We start from the raw sequence: 18131 nt of genomic DNA, 5'->3' as shown, positions 1-18131 counted from the left end.
GTTTGATATTTTACATTCAGTAAAAAAAGAATCGCTTAATATCGGAGAAGATCGTTGGAAATGTATATACTTTCCAAGATACTGAATATTCTCAAAACCTCAAAAATTTATATACGATTTTTTTTTAACAACATAGTGAATCAGTGGAACGGGAAAATTTTTGCTAATTTTTTTGAATATAAATAACTTCTACATAAGAATTTGGGTATTAAACAAAACATGTCAAAATATTTTCGTAAGTATTAAAAAATAAAGACAAAACTGGTCAATGTGGCGTTTTTCTTCGAATTACGTTAATATCATTTTTATAGCTGTGTTGATTTCCTATCACGACCTCTTTAGCAATAGCTTCATACTTCTTGCATATTAGACTCCTATGGGCGCCCGGTCACAGCGGAATCGCTAGAAACTGCAAAGCCGATGAGCTGGCTAGAGAGGGAATCCTTTCCCCATTTTCATCCGTATACAGTCGAATCGGTTCTCCCATGTCTGCTTACGTTCTGGCGTTGCACCTTAGGCCCACCAGTGAGCTCAGCATGCGCTAGTCAACAACCGGAACTTATGCGACTGTGAAATCCTTCTGGCACTTCTGCTCTTAGCGAAGTCAATCTCGCCTCAATTAGAGGTGTTCCAACTGAACACTGCCCAATAGGATTGCATGCGGCGCGGCTAAATATTCTATCGGATGATCTTTGCCACAGCTGTATGTAGGTGGAGTAATTTTGGCACTTCTTTCTCTAATGCTCAGCTTGTGTTAGACTGCGATTACAATATCTCGGTAGACACATCTTTATCGAACTTAATGAAGTTGTTGGAATTGAAATTAACCGCCTTAATAAATTTGTGGTAATCACAAAAGGTTTCGTCGATCGATGAGGATATACCTTTGAGGACTTTATGGGTAACATAAAGCAAGTGCGATTCATCGACTTTACATAAGCCCTACGACCTAACCTAACCTGATTCTCTATCAGTAATAGAAACAATTTAAACTGTCAAAAAAATCGATGGATTTCAGAGATATTAATTATAAAAAATATGTATTTTTTAAACACATATACAAAAATTGAGTTTCAGGTTTAATCATAGTTTGCGTACAGTTTTAATTAGGTTAGGTTCGAAAATCATAGGACAAAAAATCTGCAGGTTTCTTGGACAATAGCTAGTTCTTAGCAAACCTTGAGTAAAATCACATTTTTGAATAAAACTACTAGGCATTGTTGTAAAACACAACAATTAGAGAGAAGTATATTGTACTATCGCTTGCAAAGGGTTCTTAAAAACGTAGTTACAAAACACACTGTCTAGTGTATGGATCCTATTAAGTCATACTAAGTACAGATGGTGATAGATTGAAGTATTTTTTAGTTACATTAGGTATTATTTAAAAAACACATTAAACATTGCGATGTTCGACTGATGACGCTGGATGACAAAAAATACGTAAATAAAATAATCAACTCTTAAGTTCTAAATAATCTAACTAAACTTTTAGATATTAAATTACAAAAGCACAACTAAATATTTATCTAAGTTATCTAGTCTTATTTAGAATATAATGAAAAAATAAGAAATAAATAAATCAACACAAACAATGTCTGACGGCAACAAATAAATCTTAAAAGACTTTAGCTGTAGTAGTTATTAGACTATATGGTGTGATTTAAAAAAAAATATTTGTTTTTTTATAGTTTATATGTATTCATTAAAGTAGTACGCGTGTATAACTATGTACAGACATACATAGAAGTTTTGTATATATACAGGTAACACAGAATCTAATAGCTTTTTTTCATGGTTATGTGTTTTTAAATTCTGGTAGGCATGGACCTTAATCGCTTTACAACAACGATAAACAAAAAATACTTTTTTCATGTAAAAAAAATAATAAAAATTTGTTTATAAACAATTTAATAATTTTAATGATATGTAATAGTAATTTTGTAAGCAAACATTAATCGAACTATTTTATCGATAATTTTTTGAGTTATTTTCATCGAATTTTCGTATGCACAAAGTACCTCGTCTGTGGCGTGAACTTTTCTCAATTCAATACTATCAACTGAATGCCCATTATCGTTATTCTAAAAAAGTATACGAAATAAAATAAGTTGAAATTATATTTATTTAAATTTTTAAACATCGGAAAGTTAACCATAATTTTGTTTTTACTGTGAAAAAGTAATAAAAAAAACATTCATGTATGTAATCCCTGCAATGAGAGCACAAACTGAGTTACACAAATTATCAATTAGATAAGAATTTTCGAATTGAAATCGATCTGTTTTGAAAACAACTGGTTTGATTCCCTTGTGTTATCCCGTGTGAGATCTAATTAGTTCGAAAAATCCTAGATTAAATTACGATATTTCTGAGTGAAAGGTAACTAGTTTAGAAAAAAAATGAGCTATAAGAGATTATGAATTCGCTGATATCTCCGAAACTATTTGCCGAATAAACTTCGAAATTTCGTATAATTTTCGGGTCATTACATCTAAAATTTGCATTAAAATTTATTTTTTCGTTTGGATACGTTCTTCTCATTTCGACTCAATAAGAAAAGTTTTGTATTTAAGTTAGTTTTATTAATTTTCAAAATTTCAACTTTGGAATAAAGTACCTTTAAACATTTGCATATAAGAAAAAAAGTATTTCATTATAACAATAACTAGTTGGCTTAACGATTTTTTCTTTAGCTTTCCTATGGGATATACTCGTACGCTCAATTTATTCCACTTTTGTAAGAAATTTACTTTTTTATAAAAACATATATTTTGTTAATTCAGTAACTATTTTTATTCAGAAATAAATATTTATTATTTTACCTCAAAAAAACGAATATTTATTTTTTATATGAGAGAAAATTGTTGAAGAAAGGCTGTTTTTCAGTCGAGGAAACCCATGTAAACCTTTAACTCACAATTTGCTGAAATCAAACTAAAAACTTCGGCTTATATTTTTGCTGTGTTATCTTTTTTACGTTCTAACTGTACTCTAGTATGGTTGAAATCTTATACTTGCGGTTCATACTGTCTGTAATGGAAACGGTTTGTAACTAGTTCATTTCACTGCAGGGATAACATGCGAACATACAAACATACATTGTGTCTTTTATTATTTTAGTTTCTTTGTATATACGAACAGTATTGTGAGCTCGCTTGCCAAAATGTATGATAGAAATAAAAATCATAAAAATGTAAATATGCAGCGTTGTTTGTATGTATTATAAATACTGTTTAATAATCGTTTACAATATAGTAATAAATCTTTAATGCAACTTGAAAACTTTTCTCAACAAACTTCTGCTGTAATGCAACTTCAAAGTAAAATGTTAAACAACAATTGTCAAACGCATTATTCAATGTAACGAATACATACTGTACTTAGTCATCTTTTTACTAAATATAATTATTATATATATATGTTTTTTTTATTTTTTTAATCAAAGTGTTAACTTTAATAATGCTCAAGCACGTCAAATTAACATGAACGCATCCTTCAAGTATAAGAACGGAACATAATCAGTAAAATGACTATAAAAATATATGCAAAGTTGTATGGTATGTAATAGTTCATAAATATACAAGTATTTGTATGCCTGTTATTGTTTTTGTTTTGCAAATACTTATACCATTGTTGTATTTTGCTTTAGTTTTGTTGTTGTTGTATTTTTTTGTTATTGTTTTTCATGTATACATACGGAGCAAACGTGTGGCATATGAACGAGTACACCGCCTACGGAGTGTGGTTCCGGCTGTGGCACTGCTACTGGCACCGGTCCTATGCAACCCGGTCGGCAAGTCAACAATTACGAGAAACGAGAAACAAATATTATATATTAGCTTAATAAATTTGTAGAAATTTGCGTATTTTATCATTGAAATCAAAACTCGAATACACAGGGAATACTAAAGGCTGAACATATCTTACACGTAGGGTTGCAATCTGGACGGGGTTTCTTTTATAGCTCTGCTCTTCGGTAAGCGAGCGGCAAAAGAACGCTTGCTAATATAATAAAAATGTTTGCAAACACATAAACTCAGCTATTTCTAAACAGTGGAGCGAGTTTGGTAAAATAAAATAATGTCATATAATACAATAGTAGAAAAATGTCAAATAACTATGACAAAAATTTCTCAACAACACACAAAGTGGCGCTCTTGTTTGTCAGCTAAGTGGTTGCTGTTGATACTAAATACTTTACTGAAAAAATTAGCCGAGTTGAGCATTCTTTTGCCACTCGCTTACGTCAAACAGATTTTATGTTAATTTAAGTATGAAAAAATAAGACGAGCAAGGGGCGTCGCAGCGGTTGGCTGCGGCTCATGCAACTATTTGTTATTAGTAGTTAAAACAAAAAACAAAATCAATTTAAAGCGTTATTCAATGCTAATGGCTCAAAAACGTATGCACATGACTTCGTAATTACTTATTTTCAAAGGAAACACAGCAAAATATTATATGAATGAGCTTTCGACTAATCACGCATGCACTGGAAATTCGATGTTTGTACTATTGTGTGTACTATATGTAAGTATATTTGTGATATTTTGTAATTTGGGAATGTCTGTGGTATATGGGGTTCTATGTCGCCAAAGACTGATTAAAAATATTTACAATTAAAACTAAAAATGCGTTCGTGGTCCAGAGACACGATTTGTATCTATGGTATTTACTATTGTCCCACAGCGATAGAATACTCTCACCATATTTATGATTAGATCCAGGCAGCCTTTGAAAGCATTTTATAACAAGGAAAGAGCAGCCAAAAACTTGGCGAAAATATAATAGCTTGCAACTAGGTGACACCATTGAACAGACCTCGCTGCTGTTTAAAATGACCACTTTTAGCAGAGACCTCTATAAATTGCTACTTGTCTACTATATGTTGTTTTTAATTTGCTTCAAAACCTTCCAAACTTATTGTAATATGCATAAATATTTTCACTCGGTTTACAAAATTCCGTGAAACTGATTTGGTTAAATATACATATCGTTGTTTTCTTGATTTAAGCTTGTTGAAGTTTTGTTAGTTAGCAAATGATGACACGAGTTTCAGCCGGTTGTATTTTTATGTCGTAAGTGCACCGAGTTGTGAGTAGATGAGCATATTGCGGAAGAAAGTCTATGCCGTCTTTTAAGAATCTAAATAGAATCCTTTCAATTTACCAAATCTGTCAAGCCATTCTCCAGTTGATAAAGGAAAAAAGTTCTGCTGAAATCAAAAATCTTGGATCTGATATGTCGGAAGTAAACTCGGAAGTTCGATTCGATTCGATTAAAAATATATCGTTAGATGAGTTGATGTTTTTATTACGTTTATGAGGATTTTCAGAAAAGAAATAGAGTTATCACTTCTAAAGGAATCAATAGTTGCAGTACTTTTAATATGATCAACTTATTATTCAACGCCATTTTCCCATAGAAAACAAGGAAATTTGCTGAGAAAGAAGATCATATCCCATGGGACTTTCAACAGGTGTATTGAGGAAAAGTTACTTTTAGATGTTGATGACGCGATGGCATTGGATAGTACTTTAAATCAAAATATAAGTTAAAAGATTTGGGGATATGATCAAGCTGTTAGCCTTCATTTACGAGTATATTACCTGACATTCAAATAAAGAAATCGCTGTTTCTGAGTAAGAAAATTCGATAAAGATTTGCGTATTTGAAAACGTTTATCATAACGAGCGATTCAAGGCCCTAAAGTATCAACTTTTTAAAACCTTTTAATTATCTAAAATTCTATTAAAAAAGTTGGATTTCTAAAAAACATGATTTCAGTGAAAAACAGCATCTAATAAGTGAGTGTTTTGTGGGTCGTATTTATTTCAGTGTAAGAGTTACAGTGTTGCCAAATGTGCGCAGTTTCGTTTGCTCGTGACAAATCTGTCACGATGTTCTTGTTTGTTAAGTTTTTGGTGTTTAGAAAACTATTTAAAGTTTTTTTTTGTTTAAACATTAGCTTCATTGAAAAAATTCAAAACATGTTCTTTTTCAAAAATGTTTTCAAAAATTACTTATCAAAAATCAATCATAAAAGAAAGTATTATGTAATTAAGTAATAGTTTTAGTAGAGTAGAGTAAGGTAGAAAAAACGTATAGTATAGGAATACGTGAATGCTGGTTGAATGCTGGGATGCTTCACCTGCCATAATTATAATCTTCCCATCGTCTGAAAAGAATTGATCTAGCTTTAAGATGTCTTAAGGATTTGGATGAGCAAAAGTTTATGTAAAAGAATTAGTATCATTTTATTTATTTGTTGTGATTATTGTTGTTGTAGTAGTAGTAGTAGTAATAGTTGTTGTACATATTAGTGGAGTTAAAAAGTGGCACGCAGTGTTGGGAGGGCGTAGGTATAATGAGGCGAGAGCACAGAGAGTTAGAGTTCAGAGTACGCGTTTGTTGATAAGGAGAGAGATAGAAAGATAGAGAGATAGAGATACAAGATACATAATAACAAAGTGAGGTAAATAATTTTAATGTTGAGTTGTCTGTACAAAAAAAATATTTATATATAGTATATAAGTACTTATAATTGCGTTCATTGCTTTGAAGTGATAATTATTTATTGTAAAATATTTTAGAAAATTTTTGTTGTGTTTTAAATCGTAAATTTTGGTGAATATTAATGCATATATCAAGTAGATAAAGTTGTTAGAATGGCTTAAAGTTCTTTGCACTGTGAGAATCGTAACTATTTTTGATCACGTGATTTAATATTTTGTAAAGAAACTGCAAATTTTTATGTATGTATATACTTGAGAGCATACAGGGTGCAAATACTAGGGTGGCTGCAAATTTAATACAATACTATTTAAAATATTTTTAATTTATTAAACATTTTAAAGTTTGTTTTAGATTCATTTTAACTCAACCACATGTGGTCGAACGATTTTAATTGACTTGCAATTATATGTAGGTGGTCTAATTTGAAATACAATTACGTAAACGAGTACAAAACTACCGAGCGTGAGGTTATCCAATACATTTAATACACACTTACTATGTTTTTACAGATTAAGTGGTTGCATTACGCCAAATTTACAGTGGTCTATTTTCAATTTGTTTGATTAAGCCAATTTCTTCTATAATATGTATGTACAAATGTAGGCGAAATTTCTCCACCAATTCTTCGTAGCTTCTAAGGTAGGTCGAAGGTGAAATTTTAAATTTGGTTCCGCATGTGTTTGTATAGGTTTGAAATTAGGTGAGGGTGTGTGTGTTATGTCTATTTATAATGAATATATATAATTTAAATTGAAGCACCTGCAAAACCGCCTAGTGGACCCAAAGGTATGGGCAGCGGTGCCATTGATAGTGATACATCGCGTTCACGCGATTTCTCCTTATCACTTTCGGGTGGACTCTTGCGTGAGGATTTTTCTTCTTCGATGATATCTTCGATTGGTATCTGTGGAAAGCGGAAAGCAAAGCACGTAAACGTTCAAAAATTTTTAGTAAAATAATTATTATGTTAGAGTATTCAAATAAGTGTGAGCTGTAATGCGTTTTCGGATGGATATTAGATATTGAATGCGAGAAATGAGTCCGATTGACGAACCAAGATGTGAATGAATATCTTCCATCACCTAATGAATAATCAGTGTACTGACGTCTTGGCCTTCACATCACTGTTGAAAGTCTTTACATCGACATTGTCGACAATTTCGTCTATTTTGGAAGAAGTTTAAACATCTCAACCAGATATTAGGTTCTATCTCTACAAGCATTCCTTATAAATTACAATAAATAATTCAGATAAATCTTGGGTTGTTCGGAATTCACGCATAAGATATATTAATCAATGGTATGAACTTTATGAGGTCCTCAAAATAGTTCAAGAAATTATAAACTATCTGCTTCGTCGTAAAGAAACTGTCAGTAATTTCAAAATAAAAACATTGTACTGGGTGAAAGTGGAAGGGAACGGACTCCTGTTACAAAGCAAAGTGAAGAAAGTATTTGAGAATTGTAAATAAAAACCTGTGCGATATGGAGGACTCATACGTAGTGGACACGTGTTATACTTCTAATAAATTTTCGTATAAAAAATCCGAGAGGTTTGAAAGTGTTTACCATGAGGTGCAAAAATTATTTTAAAATTGATAAATTACTTACATCTGGTGGGCGTACAGGATTCAGTGGTGCCATAAATTGTACCAGCTTGGTCGCCAGTTGGTGCCACATAATGGATGCCTCACAATAAGCACACTCAGCCACCTTAGTTAAATGATGGTAAAACAATGTTTAATTTCACCTATTAATAGACATATGTATAACCGAACTCTTTACCTTAAGTGAGCAGACGTGACTACTCAAGCCCACACGTGCCGCAGTGACCATGCACTTGATCAAGCGCGATACATTCTCACAGACGCTGGTGTGTATGCCCATGTGCTGTTCAACGTCCTGCAGCTCCATTTGCTTCAACAAGATATCCAACATGAGAATGCAACAAGTAAGATTGTGCTCGGCATCTGTAGAAAATTCAGTGTGACGATTGGTAGGCGCTTCGTCATCCGAAATGGCGGATGTATTGCCCGAGTCGTCTTCAACTACTGGAGCTATTCATAGCCATTAACAAAATAACTTTTTAGGAGAGTTCAGTTAAATAGTTTTTATAACTTACAAATCGAGCTTCGACGTGGTGGATTACCCAATTCGTTTTTCGTCTCCTTCAAGGGAGTTTTTGGTTCCTTTCCCTGTCCTTCTTTTTCGCGCATGAGTTCATGTTGCACGCCATATTTCATGATACGTACACCATCGCCGAACATTGCGAACAACTGCACCAGTGGTATCAGAATACCTAGTTTTGTGAGTATCTGCAACCAATGCAAAGCTTGTTGTTGCACTTTAGCTGTGGTCTTCTCGAACCGTATCGCCACAAAGTTGTACATAGTTTTAGCATCGAATCCGAGTGGCGACATTTCCGGATCGAGTATTTTGCTGAGCACAATTTTTAGCTCATTCAACTCCTTTTCGCCTACATCGTTGGTGATTGCCTCCATCCAGTGTGGCATAACATAGTCCCAGATTTCAGAAGTAATGACTTCATAGGGTACCAGGCATATAAGACGTTGCAGTCCTTCTTTCAGGTGGCTAGTTCGTGAAGCCAATGTCTCCCAGTGTCCTCCCACACGCGCATACTCTGGCGGATGTGGTAGCAAACAAGAGATAAAGACCTGTGAAGATACAATGCAATTGGTGTTAATAATTATAAGGTAGTAACGAGACACTATTATAGATATGTATGTATATACGTATAATACTCACATTGTAATGTATGCGACAAATCTCCTTTAGCCAATTGCAGACATGCTCCACCTTAAGCTTTTCGATGGTGCTCTCGATTTGGCTTGCTACTATGTGGGATTAATTTGAATACAGAATAAATACGGTAAATGCCTTTACTGTCGACTTACCATCATATGAGCACGCTGTTACATGGAACCAATGGAAGAGCATACTAAGTATGCGTCCTAATACCTCCACTGGCATTTCGGGAGTCGGTGTGCAACGACCCACCAATAACCAGATACCATAGCGACCCAACATTTGACGCTCTTCCAATGTTATGGTGTCTGGAGTGCCATTGCCACCATTCTTCTTCGGATCCGAACCATCCTTGCCGGGCTCAAAATTAAGCGGTTTAGCCTCGCGTAACAAACTAATCACAGACTCCACCATGTGCATCTGTATCTCTGGATCCATTTGCCAAATGATTTGGAGACTACGGTGCACCACATGATCGCCACCCCGTCGTGAATTGTGTCGATTGCTGTGACACAGCGAGCAGTAACGTATCGGGTGATTTCCATTATAGCTAGCACACTCGGTAGAGAAACAGATCGAGAAGGCTGCCTTGTCGGTCGAACGGCAGTTCTTATTTTCACATACCATAGAGACTTGCTGCATGGGATGGAGAATGTCGCCGAACTCGAGGTTTGCATGTTTGCGATGAATCTCATTGGCGCATTCGATGCAAAGATAAAGTGGGGGTGGACAGTCGGGTGCATAGCTAATACTGATGCTGTGATCAAAACAAACTTTGGCCGCCTCAGCATTGCCTGCGTTGGGGCATTGTTCGCATTGGCACACAAAGGGCACCATGTCGTCTGCGGAATGAAGTAGTGGGATTGTTTTTGAGTTATAAGTAAATCGTATTTTGGCTATGAAATACTATAAACGCTTACGTACTTGTTAGTTTGGACAATAAAACTTTACGATCGAATAGGTTCGGATCGAAAGCGGGCCAATAGTAGAAAAGTAGTTTGGCTGCCGAGGAACGTGACATAGAGGTGCCGTATGCGATAACGCAAAGTATATCCTTGACAACATTGTGTTTAAGTGTCATCAGACATTCTAGCAGTTGACAGTGGTGTGCTGCAAAGTTTCATTGTAAAATTTATCAAACCATTTGTAAGTAAACAATATGATAACAGTACTTACCGGGATTATGAGAATATTGAAGAACCATCATAATGACCGAAGAGACTGCCTGACATGCCTGACATTCTTGTTCATCTGCGCTGCGTCGGGCTGTCGGATGGGAAAATATAAAGTTCAAGCTTGATTTTTTTTTTCAAGAACTGAAGAGAAAGTTTATAATATTTTTCTATTTCAGGTTTTAGTAGAACGGATTTTTCAGCGAAGCTAAAATAAACTCTTTTCACAACTATGATTTAGAGCGTTATTTCTAGTTCTTAATTCATATTTCTTTCTACCTAAGTGAGTCGAAAGTGCTTAAACGCCTAAACGTTTTAGGCGTTTCTGAAATAACTTCAGAGTTGGACAATGCTTTTTGAGCATGGCTCTCAATGCTGATAGATTTATACAGCGCTGAAAAACCTCAGTTTTCCGTTTGCGATTTCATACTTACTTATAGTAAATGGTAGAATATAGTAGCATAGTGCATTAACGATATCTTGGTGTAGAGCTGGTGGTAGTACAGACATAGTAGAGCTGACCAGATAGGGTAAATTGTCAATTAAATCCTTATCTAGAAAAGGTAGTATGCAGCAAAGACACTGCAACAGAGCCTTTCCAAACACTGCGAATTAGTAGAGAAAATATATTTTTTAAATTGAATACCTGCATAAATCTCTATCTTCACTCACCGATTTGTCCATATTGTATGCACGGTGCCACATCAATGAGCATTGTAAGAGCATTATAGAGGTTACCATATTCAAGATTTGGGTAGGCTGACATGCGTGTGGGATCCTCGGAGGGGTCGCGTATAAGTTCGTGTGGTGAGGTACGTACATCTTTGAGGACAGCTGTGTTGAAAGCATTATACATATACATATAAATCTCGACAATACTTTGCGAAAAGTCGGTGTTTAGTGGATAACTTACTTAGTAGGGTTTGTGAAAAGTATTTGATATTGTTAGCAATATCGACGCCAGAGGGCGTGGGTTGGGTATTTTGTAGCAGGCGTACATGCGAATCATGGAGACATCGCAATTTGGCTTGGACTAAAAAAATAAGAGTGTGATTATTTATATAGATTGTCGCATGTAAATTTTTTAAACTAAATACGTATTTACTAAATATATTTAGATACGTCCTGAAACACATTAATTTTCAAAAAGCTAGCAAAGGCGTTTTCGTCTCACTTTAACTTTTTAATTTCGAGTATATCTAATTGCATACCAAGTTGTCTTTCACCGATTTACATAGCTATTACTTTCGTTATGAACTTAGTTGAGGAAAGAACTTCGTGAGAGAATCTTATTCCCATCACAAACACAGACTGATACAGATTGTCAAAAGAATTTATAGATCCGTATATTATTTAAAGTGTTTTTCCAAATTTGGTTAGGCCTACATTGGAATATGGCTCTATGATATGAAATTCTAGTTACTAAATTCATTCTGCCAAGTTAGAGCCTGGTCAAAAACAATTTTCGTATTTCCGATGGAGTTCTAGGTTAACTCATTCTCCAAACATTAGTCACTCAAAACTTTTAAATCCACTTATATTATCTAGTCGTAGTGAAATGCTTGACATAATATTTTCAGTGAAAATCGTGAACGGAGCAAATTTTTGTTTATGTAGCCGAGCAATTTTAACTCCCTTGTCTTTCATGACATATCAGATTCCGGATTGTGTCTCTCGCGTCGCCCTAAAGAAAAAACGTCTAGCTTGACGATACATGTTGCTGTTTAGCACAGTAGGCATTTGTCAATTATATAGAAAATAACTATTTGGCATTCTATACTCGGCTCTAGTTTCTTTCTGTCACTAGGTATCAAGTCAGGTGGAAGTCCATTCGTAAATGGTTTACTCAATTCTGAATTCAGGTTTAACTTGTATAACACCGAAGGCAATGGAAGTTAAAAAGAAGATATTATGGACGAAAGCATAGAAAGAGTTCACAAATCAATTTTGAAAATTACCGTAAAATGGCACATATCGGGCTCCGCCTCCATCACACTCAGAGGATCTGGCCCAATATCACCTTTTTTTATTCTCAGTACCTTAAGGTAGTAGTCTGGTAACTTATGCCTATTTTCATGTCTTCATTAAGGGGTGGTTTTTTATAGGAAAATGAAAATGAGTTATCTTGAATATTTAGAGTGTTTTTATTTACATATTGAAAATATTAAAAAAAAATTTATTTGAAAAAATTTAATACTTTATTACTGTTATTTTTGCCACTCGAAGTTGGAACCTCAAAAAAAATGCACGTGGGTGGCCTGGGTGATTTTGGCTCTTGATGTTATCTGAAATCAAATATTCTTGATTATTCTTAATCTATAGACATGTCGTTCTGGTCGGAACTACTGAAGTTAAATTTCAAGGGTAAATAACAAAATGGCGGACTTTGAAAAAAAAGTCGTTAGTACCGACGAGAACTATAAGTGTGTAGAACAACCTGATAAAATTTGAAAGCAATCAGTTAAGTAGAAAAAAAGTTAGGACCCGGGCCGACCAGAAAAACAATGTTTTGAGAAAAACGCGTTTAAAGTTCAACAACTCCGAGAGAGAGGACTCCGAGGCGCTCTAGGAAACTCGTTATAACTCCCGAAATGTTTCGAATTTCTGTCTGAAATTTTCACAGCATATTCTCAAGACATTGTACTTTCAAATTAAGCAAAAAAAAGTTTTAAATTTTTTGAACCAAAGTTACCAGACTACTACCTTAAAGAATTCTCACTGAAAAGAAATTTTGCAACAATGAATTGTCGGGTAATTGTCGAACAGAAAAATAAAAAATAATAATTTCAGTAATGAGTACTTCCTCCTTTGTTAGTAATAACTTCATATATCCGGTCCTTCATAAAATGATACAGAGAATCTATAATATGTAGCTCAAGGAAATCTCTCTTCAAGCACGTTTAATAGCTGCAGTTAATGTTTCCTTATCTTCGTATCGCTTTTCTCCTTCGTATACAATCCGTGTTAGCCAGCCACAAATATTTTCAATTATGTTAAGATATGGAGAATATGGTAGCCAGGTCATGACATTAACGTTTTGGCTCGAAATAAACGACTTTATTACTCGGGCGTTATGAATGTGAGTATTGTCTTGTTGAAAAATCCAAAGGATTGGTCCAAAGAGATCTCTTAATTGTGGACTCCAACAATGTTTTGAAGCGAGCGCCGTTCATCTTCTGATCGATAAACCAAGTGAATTGTTCCATAAAACATGATGGCACCCCACACCATGACTCCACCTTCTCGGCAGTGGTGGCGACTTAAATATGACTCATCTTTCCGCAAATCGTGATAATAGTATTGAAAGCCATCAGGGCCATCTAAGTTAAAACGTTTTTTTATCAGTAAAGACAACTGAACGCCAATCATTAAGTCGAGCGTCAGATTGAACAGTCCACGTCATGTATTTCTTTTTTCCTTTAAAGAATTTTACATATTCCTCTGGATCCTTTAAATATCTATCAACGGTTCTGGAGCTGCGTTTTATCTGTTTGGAAATGTTTCGATTTTAGGTTAATTCATAAGAGAAGCGTACGATGCGTATTTAATTATACTCATATACACATACTAATTTCGGAGTGCTGTTTTGTTTTGTAAAAACGATTTTTTTAATTACTTCATTCACTTTAATATGATTTTACTTATTTCAGATATAATAGATTGATAAAGCACTGCTTAAAACAAAAAGAAATAAATAAGGAACAAGTATTAAAGCCAGGGAAGTAATTTCAAGTACATAAGATCTGTTGGTTATATAGAGTCTGGGGCGAGTTTTAATCCGATTTTATTCTCTCTAAGCCCAAAATGCACTACTATAAAAAACACACACATATATATTGGCCGATATATGCGGTATAAAGTCATCCAGAAGTTCGAAAATCTTAATATTCGGTATAAGACAAGTATTAACCCGATTCAACCCATTTGTAGCACACGGACATGCAACTATCGGGGAAGTAGTCCCTCTACATTTCAATTATTTGTCTGACACACGATATTTTCCGAAATGTTTGTTTGCCCACGGCTTCAAAGCAGCCTCCAGAACACCTTCCCGATAATATGTCGCATTTACTTTGACGCCAGGCTCGATGAAAACAATTGGGGAGCGTCCATCTGCGGTGACAGTGGCGCGACCCTTTATTTGTGGCGGGTGCTGCCTCCTGGTGAGCAACCGATTACTTAGATTCTCGTATGAACGGTCGGTCAAGTAAACCCTATCGTTTTGAGAGTTTACGAATTGCTCTCGAGACGTTGCAGTCCATCTCTCGTGAGGTTGCAGTCTTTTGATGATCACCTCCATGGCGTTTTGTGATGCTACCAGTACATTGTAACGAGTGATGGTGCAATAATCAAAAACTTTATTCACATTAAGGTGTTTGAGCTCACGAACCACCGCTGGCTGTGATTTTCCAGCTAAATATAAAGCAATCAAACTATTTCCATCGCTGATCATATTTTTTTGCGTTCACTTTTGGAAAAACGCCAATATTGTTCTAAATTTTTAAGTTGATCCGAGTAACAGTTTCGGAGATACTGCCTTGAAAACTTGTGCGCTTGAGGATAGCTAGTCTAAGTGCGCGGTCTTTAAACCGTTTTTAAGAATTATCGAGAACTAGTCAATCGATCGTCATGACATTTTTCACAGATATTTTAGATACATATAAATCTTAAAGACTTGGACGAAGGATTTTTTTCGATTTTCGATTACAACTATTTAAAAAAAAATCGCGAAATGTTCACTGTTTTTTGTAAAAATGGCTGCCTCAAATCCAACTTTCATTATTTTTCCCTTCGTCCAAGTTCTGAGTTAAGGTTTTAGCCAGCGTTTGAAAAACTACGCTACTCCCGTAGAATTTCATTTTGCCATTGCCAGCGCTCTCACTTAGTCGGAGTAGTAAATGAAAACCCTGGTTTTAACTAAAACACGTATTTCTCACTTTAGATTATCCCGCAAGAAATTGTCCTGCCAACGCTGGGACATTTTTTTTCCGAAAATTGCAAAATTTTTTGTTAATAGTCTGTATTTGTAATAATAAAAAATTCTAATAAAATATTTAGTTTTTTATATGAGAAAAAATTGTTGAAAAAGGCTGTTTTTTACCCGAGCAAACCCATGTAACCCCTTAATTACTATGCTAAATATAAAGCAGTTTTTTTACAGTAGCTGTTTACATATGTATGTATGTAGCGATTTTTACAATGGATAAAAATATCAAATAAAGAATTTGACTCAAATTTCGTATTTCTAACCAAATTTCGTGTGCGGAATCATTGCGAATGTTGGAGAAGACTTATTCTTGTTCAGTCCAAAAACACAAGCCTACGAACAGGTCTCTTTGGACATGCTTGATCGTGAGAATTCCGATACCATATTCATGGAGAGCATTACAACTGCCGATGAGACATGGGTTTATGAGTTTAACATGCAAACAAGTCAACAATCATCGAAATGGAATCCGTTTTCTGTCCATCGAAAAACTGAAGGTCATCACAAAAAGTGCTTGTGAAAAGTGTTTCGAAGACTAGAAAAATCGTTGGCGTAAGTATACATATGTAAATATTGATGAATAATTAAATATTTTGACTTTTATTTAAAATTTTTGGATCCTTTTTTGCCACAATTATTAAAAAACGTGTTTTCAATATCGTTATGGTCAATCATATCGCATTTTTATCATATTTTTGCCAGACATTATATGTATGTCTTTGGTTCTCGGTATTTTTTGGATGGTTGAGTTTCTTATGATCGATAAAAACTTTTCTTTCAAATTAGTAACAAATCCCTGGCAAAAGTGGCTGATATCAAACAGATTTAATTTAATACTTTTTGTAAGAAATTTATAAGATTAAAAAAGGGAAGTTTGGGTTTAATAGTCATTCTTAAGATATAATATTTAAACCAAATATGATTCTGTTTACAGCTTTAGTACACATACATATATACATATATATATGCATTTTAATAGAATCATATTAGGTTCAAACCTTATATCTTAAGAATGACTATTAAGACTATATGTACTTCTCGACAAATATAATGCATTAGATAAGTTTTCAACTTACAAGCAGCTGCGCGAGTGCCCATATTGACAAGCTGATTTTTGAAGGTATCAGACATTATATCAGGCAAATCCTTCCCATCGCCAAAGCCGCTCCCAAAGCAGTTGGCATTCTGCAAAATACGAAAAGTAAGTAATTAAAAGGAAGTTCTTATTGAAAAATATCAAATAGTAAATTTCTTGTCTTTAATGACCCAGCTTTTACTAATTATAGCAATTTTTATCAAAATTTTCACAAACTTCAGCAATTATATAACAACTACGCCCTACTTCCTACGGATGCTGTAGAATCTCAAGCAAAAGTTCCACAGTTATCGCAAGAAAATAGCTAACTTAATGATCCCACACAATAAAACAAACACTCTGCTTTAAAATTGTGAAGGACTTGCCTCAAAATTTGTTAATTTTTTTAATAAATTTGCAATTTTTCACAAGATTATCGTACACACGCACTGCAGCTACCAAAATCTCCACCTAAAGTGTTCGCAAGTGAAAATTTTCGCGTGTATGTATCCATCAGCACGACAGTTATCTATACGGTGAAAGTGTTCGAAGCGGAGAACTGTGCAACGAAACTGCTCGGCAGCGGGGCTGAGGTATGACAACCCCTCACTGTGGCAGCTGTAGAATGCTCTGCGATACCCAAACCCGCTTTTTACTTCACTGATAAAAGTTCTGGCATTTCGTAAAATCAATAGATGCCCTCGCCTTTGCGCGCAGTCTCATCGCCACATCGTGAACAGCTGTTGGCGGCAGGACATGCGCTCTGACGATAACCGCTGCTTTGTTTACCTTTTCATTTACCGTGTGTAAACAAAAAAACTACTCATGTATATGGAAGCCACAAGTGTTTGTTATTGTAAATATTTACATTTTCCGTTATGCATTTGTGTTGGTGTTATCATCGTTCGGCCAGCTATTGACGCAATGCGCCGGTTCAGCACTTTGTTTACAAACATTATCAGCTGTTTGAACTTTATCAGCATACTTTTGGACGTGTATTGATGGGGGTTGTAGACAAATAGGTGCTCAACAGGTAGTGGCCGCCTTGTGGCTATTGTCTTCTTCGCGTTGCAATTCCACTTCAATTTGTTGCCGGCTTCTTATTCTTACGTCATCAGTCGATATTTTGGCCTGACCTTCATTACACCCAGCGAACATCAAAGAAAGTAAGTTAGCTTCCTAGAGTTGTATGAATCTGAGAAGCTTGCAAGCTATCCGCATAGTATGTTGGAGTAGCCGAATGAAATCTTTTTTTGAGGTTAAATGTTTTCTGATATTTTGGCTTTAATTAGAGCCCAAACATTTTCTATTGAAATGACTTTTGGTAAGTGTATTGACCAATCTAAGGTAAAGAGGTGGTCGTAGTTAATTTCGTTTATCTTGGAACCAGTATTAACACCAACAACCTCAGTATTAACACCATCAGCCTCGAAATCCAAAGCAGATGCCAGCAGGTGCTACTTGGGACTGAGTAGTCAATTGAGAAGTAAAGTCCTCTCTCGACGAACAAAAACACAATTCTATAAGTCATCCAGTTCTGTCTTGCTACATGGTGCAGAGACATGGACAACATCTGATGAGTCGACGTTATGAGTTTTCGAGAGATATCAGTTTT

General features: G+C 34.9%; 1 protein-coding gene across 8 annotated transcripts in view; it reads right to left on the bottom strand.

Moving 5' to 3' along the window:
- Nucleotides 1-17057, bottom strand: part of LOC105226522 (protein unc-79 homolog) — a 31720-nt gene extending 14663 nt beyond the window's left edge. For 3 of the 8 annotated variants that reach the window (XM_029550320.2, XM_011205416.4, XM_011205418.4), the window contains exons 1-16: nt 16903-17057; nt 16518-16626; nt 11368-11487; nt 11127-11288; nt 10889-11059; nt 10459-10548; nt 10207-10392; nt 9432-10124; nt 9283-9371; nt 8639-9191; nt 8302-8573; nt 8128-8229; nt 7276-7420; nt 6152-6208; nt 3701-3780; nt 2022-2084 (exon numbers count right to left, since the gene is read on the bottom strand). In XM_029550320.2, the coding sequence (XP_029406180.2) occupies nt 2022-2084; nt 3701-3780; nt 6152-6208; nt 7276-7420; nt 8128-8229; nt 8302-8573; nt 8639-9191; nt 9283-9371; nt 9432-10124; nt 10207-10392; nt 10459-10548; nt 10889-11059; nt 11127-11288; nt 11368-11487; nt 16518-16572 (2838 nt within the window). In that variant the 5' untranslated portion in view covers nt 16573-16626; nt 16903-17057. The remainder of the gene's footprint in view (nt 1-2021; nt 2085-3700; nt 3781-6151; nt 6209-7275; nt 7421-8127; nt 8230-8301; nt 8574-8638; nt 9192-9282; nt 9372-9431; nt 10125-10206; nt 10393-10458; nt 10549-10888; nt 11060-11126; nt 11289-11367; nt 11488-16517; nt 16627-16902) is intronic. The other 5 variants (XM_011205421.4, XM_011205424.4, XM_011205420.4 and 2 more) reach the window with 3 other exon arrangements.
- Nucleotides 17058-18131: the final 1074 nt, after the last annotated feature.

This window comes from Bactrocera dorsalis, unplaced genomic scaffold, assembly GCF_023373825.1.
Source record: "Bactrocera dorsalis isolate Fly_Bdor unplaced genomic scaffold, ASM2337382v1 BdCtg037, whole genome shotgun sequence".
NCBI classification, from domain to species: domain Eukaryota; kingdom Metazoa; phylum Arthropoda; class Insecta; order Diptera; family Tephritidae; genus Bactrocera; species Bactrocera dorsalis.
This window is presented reverse-complemented; position numbering and strand designations above follow the sequence as displayed.